This window comes from Tauraco erythrolophus, chromosome 1 (assembly GCF_009769465.1).
Source record: "Tauraco erythrolophus isolate bTauEry1 chromosome 1, bTauEry1.pri, whole genome shotgun sequence".
Lineage (NCBI taxonomy): Eukaryota > Metazoa > Chordata > Aves > Musophagiformes > Musophagidae > Tauraco > Tauraco erythrolophus.
Window position 1 is genome coordinate 13,441,362 of NC_141465.1, and position 8,948 is coordinate 13,450,309.

Below are 8,948 nucleotides of genomic sequence, written 5' to 3' on the forward strand. Positions count from 1 at the left end.
TCTCTCTCGGTGTCACAGCTAGTCCTGGTCAACCAGTACATCATCCTTCTGGTGAATTAATGCCTTTCTAACTTCCACCATGCAATTTTTTTTCCCACCTTGACTAGAGCACTTTGTGCAATAAGACCTGTCAAAACTCACCATCTGCCCCCAGAACTATGTTTTTCTCACACGACAAAGCTACCGTTAATGTTTGCATGTCAGAGACGTTATGTTACGGAAGATGATCTGTCATTGACTCACCCATCTCTCCTTCTCTTTCTTCAGGTGAAGTAGATTTTCCCTTCCAGAATGACTTTCCCAGCTCTGGTTTTGTGTCTGGCTTATGTTGGGCTTGGAAAGGCAAACGGTAAGTTGGTTTTTTTTGTTTCCTGAGATCTGCCTGAAGATGACTGGGAAACTGGTTTCTGATTCCTGAGGCTAAAATGGTCAGAGTAAGAGGCAAAAACAGGTGCAACACAGCTTGATGGTGCCATTTGACATATATTAGATAGCTGAGGCGTAGACATGGAGCTGGCAGATGTGACACAAAACCTCTTGGAGCAGCATTTGGAGGCAGGAGTGACGTGCAGCATCCTGTATCTACAAAGACACTGGACACTATTTTTCACCTGAGTTCACAACTTCCCGTAGTGGAGCCTCCCCTTGGGAACAAATCTCTTGTTTTTCTTTCCTCTCAAATGCACTGCAAACTCCGAAGCTACACAGACCAGAAATTCTCTTTAGCTCGTTTTGCCGCTTGGTTCTCTGAGAATGGCTTGGTGTGCACTTCCCTTGTGCATTCAGCTTTCCTCTAGCTTTTAGGAAATAAAAATCGAGTCTTTATTGAGAACAGGAAGCCATGAACTGATTTAATAATACTGAAGTAGGAAGTCTGCAGGGATGGGTACAGAAATAGCATATCTTTTTTTTTCTTTGAACAGTTTAGAAGAAAGCCAGAGCCTCGCACAATGTAAATCAGCATAACTTCATTGATTTCCAGGAGAATGCAGAAGAAGGACTTTTTAGTGGGGAAAAACCATAGAAATAATATGTAATTGATGGAGTTGTTGTGTCTATGAGTAATCCAGGCCCTAGAATCAGCATTAAGCTTCTGAATATGTGTGATAACTGCCCATTTCACTAACTGTCTCCTACCATTGCAGTGGTTCCGCAGGCTGAACACAGAAAAGTGAAGGTGGGCGACAACGTGACTCTTAGCTGTGTCCTGACAGAACCCGGGGATGTTCTGCAAGTGACATGGCAAAAGGACTCTGAAGAATCACACGATAATATAGCTACGTACAGTACCATAAAAGGATTAAAGATTCACAAGCCCTATCAAGACCGAATGAATTTCACGAGTCTGGTACTCAATGAGACAAGTATCACTTTTTGGGACACTAGAATGGATGATTCAGGGTGCTACACGTGTCTCTTCAATGTTTATCCTCTTGGCTCCTTCTCAGGACGTATCTGCCTGAGTGTCTTTGGTGAGGCTCTCTGCAGGGATGTGTCTCTAGTGGAAGAACAATGTGTTCTCTCACCCACAGCATTTCCTTGAGTGGGCTCAGAAACTGCAGTGGTAGGAGCATCCTGCAGTGGAACATGGTGTAGAAAGAGAGTGTTACTGCTGTGAGCAAAACTCTGTGGGGTTATATTCAAGCCTGTTGTGGTGGTTTGGGCTCTGGACTGTCCTTGCTTTTTAGCTGCTACTCACAGAATAACAAACAAGGAGTGGGATCTTTGTTTGTAAGCCCCCAAGTAGTCCTAGCTGGAACTTGGGCAAACCAGTATTGCCTGTTGCAGTTTTCTCTTGGTGTCAGCTACAACCCCAGTGCTGTGAGCTGCTGTGCCAAACCTTACCATTGATAGGGAATTAGCAAATAGGAGAACAGCATGGACCAAGAAATGCTTTTACTTTAACGGATTATTTTTAAACCTGAGATTTCAGGTGGAGTGAAAGCTTAGGGATATATAACTTCCCAATAAGGGAAGGAGTACTGAGTTGTGGGAGGGGACCTGACCCAATGAACTCTTCTTGTATTCCTGTGCTGTGGGGCTCAATGTGAATCCAGTAAGCTTTGCTCTGATTGATACTGGTTAAATTGCTATTACTGCTTATGAGCAGGTGCTTGTTGTGGTGATGAATTGTCTCATTTTTGTTTTGGAAGGTCTCAATGCATCTGTCCATTACAACATTTCCGAAGGTCGTTTGATAGCCATCTGTAATGCTGTTGGCCTCCCAGAGCCCACCATCATCTGGAACAACTTGTTCAATTCCACTCCTACACAGCAGATGATCAAGCACCCCAATGGGATGGTGTCCATCACCAGTAAACTGGAGATCTACAACACTCAGAGTGTCAGTGCGCAGGACTTGACCTGCAGCGTAAGCAACACGAATGAAAAAATGGAATTGCCTGTGAAAATGAAAGGAGGTAGGTGAATGAAACAAGCTTCTTGGTAGTGTTCTTTTGGCCTCTGTGTTTTGCAATAGCATGTTTGGATAGGAATCTGCTGGGAAGAGGAGGGAGTGAAATGTGTATGTGCCAAGTAAGAAGGAAGAAAATCCTACTTTGTTTGTTGCTGTTTTTCTGTTTTTGAGGTGATAACATATCTGGGTCCTCTCCAAGATAGAAAAACAGCCAAACTAGTCAGCTAGGGAGCTGTGGGTTTAGAGGCACCATACGTTTTGCAGCAGGTCGAACTTCAGTTTTCGCTCAGGCCTTCAGAGTTTCTTTGACAGTCCAAAGATGGATGTAAATATTTGTCACGTCTTATCTACCTAAATGAAGTAAAAAGTCTTTTGGTTGCTTGATGAAGGGCAGAGATGATTGGGCTGAGGCCAATGGCATGAGCTTTAATAAGGCCAAGTGCAGAGTCCTTCACTTGGGGTATAAAAACCCCAAGCATCGCTACAGGCTCGGGGAAGAGTGGCTGGAGAGCTGCCTGGCGGAGAAGGACCTGGGGGTCTTGGTTGACTACCGGCTTGATATGAGCCAGCAGTGTGCCCAGGTGGCCAAAAAGGCCAATGGGATACTGGCGTGTATCAAGAATAGTGTGACCAGCAGGAACAGGGAAGTGATCCTGCCCCTGTACTCGGCACTGGTGAGGCTGCACCTGGAATATTGTGTCCGGTTTTGGGCCCCTCGCTTTAAGAGAGATATTGAGCTCCTGGAGCGAGTCCAAAGAAGGGCGACTAAACTGGTCAAGGGGCTGGAAAATAAAACTTATGAGGAGCGGCTGAGGGAGTTGGGGCTGTTTAGCCTGGAGAAGAGGAGGCTGAGGGGAGACCTGATTACAGCCTACAAATACTTGAGAAGGGATGGTGGGGAGGTGGGGGAAGGGCTCTTTACATTAGTGATGGGTGATAGGACAAGAGGAAATGGGTATAAGCTTAGTCAGGGGAGGTTCAGGTTGAATGTTAGAAAGTATTTCTTCTCTGAAAGGGTTGTCAGCCACTGGAATAGGCTGCCCAGGGAGGTGGTTGAGTCCCCATCCCTGAATGTGTTTAAGAAAAGGGTGGATGAACTACTTGGGGATATGGTTTAATGGGAGATTAGGGACGGTTGGACTGGATGGTCTCTAAGGTCTTTTCCAACCTAGAAATCTATGAACACTTGAGAGGAAGTTTTGAAATTAATAACAAACTATCTCTGAACAGCAATTAATCAAACATTTCAGTTAGAATCATAGAATGGTTAGAGTTGGAAGGGACCTCAAAGATCATCTAGTACCAACCCCACTGCCATGGGCAGGGAAACCCTCCACTACACCAGGTTGCCCAAAACCTCATCCAGCCTGGCCTTGAACACTTCCAGGTATGGGGCATCTACAACTTCTCTGGGCAACCTGTTCCAGTGCCTCACCACCCTCAGAGTGAAAAATTTCTTCCTTATATCTAATCTAAATCTCCCCTCTTTCAGTTTAAAGCCATTTCCCCTTGTCCTGTCACTACATGCCCTTGTAAAAAGTCCCTCCCCAGCTTTCCTGTAGGCCCCCTTTAAGTACTGGGAAGCTGAAATAAGATTGCCCCGGAGCTTTCTCTTCTCCAGGCTGAACAGCCCCAACTCTCTCAGCCTGTCTTCATAGCAGAGGTGCTCCAGCCCTCGGATCATCTTCATGGCCCTCCTCTGGACCCGTTCCAACAGCTCCATGTCCTTCTTGTGCTGGGGACTCCAGAGCTGAATGCAGTATTCCAGGTGGGGTCTCACAAGACCAGAGCAGAGGGGCAGAATCACCTCCCTCGACCTACTGGCCACGCTCCTTTGATGCAGCCCAGAATATGGTTGGTTTTCTGGGCTGCCAGTGCACATTGCGGGCTCATGTTGAGCTTCTCATCCACCAGCACTCCTAAGTCCTTTTCCTCAGGGCTGCTCTCAATCCATTCTCCGCCCAGCCTGTACTTGTGCTTGGGATTGCCCTGACCCACGTGCAGAACCTTGTGCTTGGCCTTGTTGAACTTCATGAGGTTCTCACAGGCCCACCTCTCCAGCCTGTCAAGGTCCCTCTGGATGGCATCTCTTCCCTCCAGCATGTCCACAACACCACACAACTTGGTGTCATCTGCAAACTTTCTGAGGATGCATTCGATCCCACTGTCCATGTCACCGACAAAGATGTTAAATAGCACTGGCCCCAGTGCTGACCCGTGAGGAACACGGTTAGTACTGTTAACTTGTGTGTTATATTTTAGTGTCTCTGACGTTTTTGCTAAGACATATGCATTGCAGTAATGGTCAGGGAGGAATAGTATTTTCAGGCAGACAGGAAGGTGATTAGTTGATGATCCTTACATTGGTTTTATGGAGAAATCTGAAATACATCAATGTAACATCTGATTACCTTATAGTGCTAGTTTATTTCTTCTTCCATTCTCTTCTGCTGCAAAGACTTTCACACCAGTTCTATGGATGAGAAATAGAAACATTAAAAGCTGAAATATCATTCTCGGTTCACACAGGAAGGTTGACAAAGGTGATTTAAAATTCACGTGTCTCCAAATCCAGAGCCTTGAAAGGAAGATCTCTTGGAAAATAGGAAGACAGGAAAAGCAGCTTGGGATTGTGGGTTAGTTCCCAAATTATGTGCTCAAGAAGTGGTTGTTATGGGAATAGTTGTCAAGAGTAAGATCTGACTTTTAATATCTTCTCTCAAAATTAGAACTGGAAAGCCTAAAAGCAAATTACTTCTTAATTCTGAGTGACACTAAGTAAAAAAGCATAATGAATCTTTTTGTCCTGTCTCAAATGCAGTATTCTTTTGTTTTGGCCTCTTGTATTAGGTTTGAGTGGTGGGCTTTTGGTAGTGGGAGAGGGGCTACAGGGGTGGCTCCTGTGAGAAGCTGCTAGAAGCTTCCCTGGCTCCAAGTCTGACCCTCCTCTGGCCCAGGCCAAGCCCGTCAGCGATGGTGGTAGCGCCTCTGTGATAACATATTTAAGAAGGGGGAAAAAAAAACCCCAGCTGCAGAACCAGCAGCAGAGAGAGGAGGGAGGCACGGGCATGCTCCTGGCCTCCCGCGCAGGTGGCTGCCCGCGGCCGTGGCCACCAGGGTTGGCCGAGCCCGGCACAGTGATGAGGAGAGAGGAGGGGGATGTGAGAAACAACCGCACGGGCACCAAGGTCGGTGAAGGAGGAGGGGGAAGAGATGTGCCGGCATTGTCCCAAATCTGGGGTTCATGGATCCAGTGTAAGAAGCACCAATGTACACACAGAGTCGAGGTATTTATTTCATTTTTGCGCAAAGATGGGTGCCTGTCCCAAGACGTCACACCTCTTCCAAAACTCAGAGCGCGATGTATGTATTAGGGTATTTACATATTCAGTGTTACTCTTTTAGACAATTGGTTAATTTTATCTCACCTCGCATGTAAATTAGTTCGCATTCCCAATCCATTGCCTCCGCCCTTTTCTTTTGGGTCTGGGGCACGTTTAGGGTAGGTGATCCGTGAGTTGATGGTCGCAATCTCCCCCTGCCAGAATTACCTTTCCCGCAGTTACTGCTGCACACACTGACAATCCAAAACACAAGAACAAATTTTATACGTTTTCTGGGATGTTCCCCTTCAAGGATGGCAAACTCTTGATAGGGAGTTTCTCAACTAATCACTCTTGACAGCTTCAAGGATGGTCATCCTGTTTTCAGACCTTGTGTGCATATCCATCTTCTTTAGATACACGCAAACAGCCTACTAAACCTTTCATGCAATTCATTCACAAAATTTAACTCCTTAATTGTTGGATAACACCAGAACTGAGGTTCCCTTGCAGCCTGTGGTGAGACAGCAGACTGATCCTGCAGCCCATGGAGATTAGCAGTGGAGCAGTTCATGAAGACCTACAGCCATGGAGGATGCCGAAGCAGGTGGCAGCGCCTGAAGAAGGCCGTGACTCTGTGGGAAAGCTCACACAGAAACAGTCTGTTCCTGAAGGACTGCACCCTGTGGTAGGGACCTGTGCTGCAGCCGTGAAGAGCTGCAGCCCATGGGAAGGACTCACATCAGAGAAGTTCATGGAGGACTGTCTCCTGTGGGTGGGACCTCACACTGAAGCAGAGGAAGAGTGTGAGGAGGAAGGAGCAGCAGAGTCAATGTTTGATGAACTGACCACAACTCCCGTTCCCTGTACCGCTGCACCGCTGGTGGGGAGGAGGCAGAGAATTGTGAACATAGTTGAGCCCAGGAAGAAGGGAGGGGTGGGGGGGCAAGTGCTTTTAAAATTTAGTTGTTTCACATTATCTTTATCTGATTTGATTGGTAACAAGCTAAATTATTTTTTTCCCCCAATCAAATCTGTTTTGCTCGTGACTGTAATTGACGAGTGATCCCTCCCTGTCCTTATCTCCACTCATGAGCCTTTCCTTATCTTTTCTCCTCCCCATCCCACCAGGGGGGAGGAGTGAGCCAGTGACTGCAAGGTGTTGAGTTGCCAGTGGGGCCTAAACCACGACATCTTTTAAAAAGGAAACGTATATCTCAGAAAGCAGGAAGCTAAGACTGTTGTTATGCCTTGATAAGAGAGTGAAAAATCAGTGAGTAGCTTTATGTTTTACAATCTTGTTTTAGAGAAATTCAAATGAAATGAATAGTTCGACGTAGCTTTGTTAAAAGACATGGTAGTTTTGACTTGATTCAAATAAATTTTAATTCCGAAAGTTTCCCAGTTAACACCAGTGAGCTTTGAAATGAGCCTTCATATTATCATTTAGGTTAATGGCAGTCAAGTGAAGTGGTTAAGGTCTAACAAGGAGAGACATTTACACTCAGATGTTGGATAGAGCTACTTGCAGGCATCAAATCATAGCCTGTCTTCTTTTCTGAAAGTTAATTTAGCCTTTGCAACAGTGATAAGTGTTTAACAGTAAAAGGAATAACTTTTATTGTACAAACAAAACCCTCAAATTCTACATGAACAAAAAAACTCTTTAGAAAGTGTCAAGATTTGTATAAAGTTCTTATATACACATGCCAGCTACCGTTACCAGGTAGGGGAATGATGGTTTTCTTTGCCATGGATGAACACGGACACATCTTTTCTTCACAAAGCATTTTCTGTGGGCAGATACGTTTGTCTCTGAATATACACACGTTCACTCTCTATTTTGTGCAGTCGCTGCTTTCATGTAGCTTAGCAATCACTTTCACAATCTCGCTGAGGAACCATTGTCATTAATCAGAGATCCTCTTGGCTCTTTTTTGCTGTATAAACTAGCTTAGTTTGATGTCTTTTTTTGTTGTTTTGTTTTCACAGAAGAGGGATCCTTGTCACTTTGGCTGATGATTACTGTGGGGATTTTAATTTTCATCATAGTTCTGATTTTGATCACACTGTGCTGGAGGAAGAGGTTATGCGGGAGGGGTTGAAATGGTGAGTCACTGATGCATGAAAACCAACGGTTTTTGTAGAGCCCGTAATAAGGTCTGGTCATTGACAGAGAAGAATGAGACTTTGTTGAGATACCGTTAGGGGATATGAGACTGTCATATTGGACAAGTAAACTTTATAATCATGTGTTTACAGTTATTAGAGGTTGCCTCACTTGCATGGAACTTTAAGAGCTGTTTTACAAGACTGCAAATTGTGAGAGGAGGATCCAAGCAGAGCAGGACATGCTGCTTGTGCTTTGCTTTCAGGCAGAAGTCTCAGCAGAAGTAACTCACTGGTCTTTCGAGTTTTCATGGAGCGTCACAAAAGTGTTGAGTGTAAGTGTGCTCAGAGAATTTTTGGCAGAAGAGATGTGTTGGAGAGAAACCTGTTCAGGCAGAGTGACATGCCCTCAAGGGAAGGGCTTTCTTCTGGTCACAGAACCCTCTTTGTATTTTTAAGACCAACAGTGTAGTATGATGGAGTAGCGCACAAAAACCTGGCATATGAGTCTGCTTCTTAATGATGAATTGAGGAGAAATCGCCGTCAGTGTAACGTCCGTGTATGTGTGATGACCTGATCATGGATCAACTCAACTTTCTAGTCTTAATTACTAATAACAGAATGAAAGGAAAAAATTAGAGGAGTGGGGAGGCCTTAGGCTTCAGAAATCACAGAAATTCGATGATTGTTGGTAGTTTCACTCTTGCTTAACTAGATCAAAAACTGTATCTGGCTTTAAATTCTACTATGTCTAGAAACAGCAGCACATATTAAGTCAGTTCCTGAATATTTAGCTACTTGCTTCATGATGATAATGTGATATAAGGTAAAGAAGTGTTTCCAGGAGTATCAGACCTGTCTATTGTGAACTTTGACCTAGAGCATCTACTGTTAAGAGGAGTTGATCTAGTAAATCTGCTGCTGCCAGAGACACAAAAGTCTTCACTGAGAAGAAAGAGAAATGAACACTTCTTATACCCCAGATATAACTTCTTAATTGTAAAACGTATGTGAGCTTTCCACTGATCCTATAAACAATTCAGAAGAGAAATGTCTGTTTAATTTTCAGATCAATCTGGAAGTTAAAGGGCAAGGAGTT

At 44.7% G+C, this 8,948-nt stretch overlaps 1 protein-coding gene across 1 annotated transcript; it reads left to right on the top strand.

The window, feature by feature from the left end:
- The first annotated feature begins 267 nt into the window (after nucleotides 1–267).
- Nucleotides 268–7,844, top strand: LOC104371016 (OX-2 membrane glycoprotein). Its single transcript, XM_086628238.1, has 4 exons — nucleotides 268–349; nucleotides 1,146–1,472; nucleotides 2,154–2,420; nucleotides 7,732–7,844. The coding sequence occupies exons 1-4, from the start codon at nucleotides 292–294 to the stop codon at nucleotides 7,842–7,844; spliced, it is 765 nt and encodes a 254-aa protein (XP_086484364.1). The 5' UTR covers nucleotides 268–291.
- The last annotated feature ends 1,104 nt before the right edge of the window (nucleotides 7,845–8,948 follow it).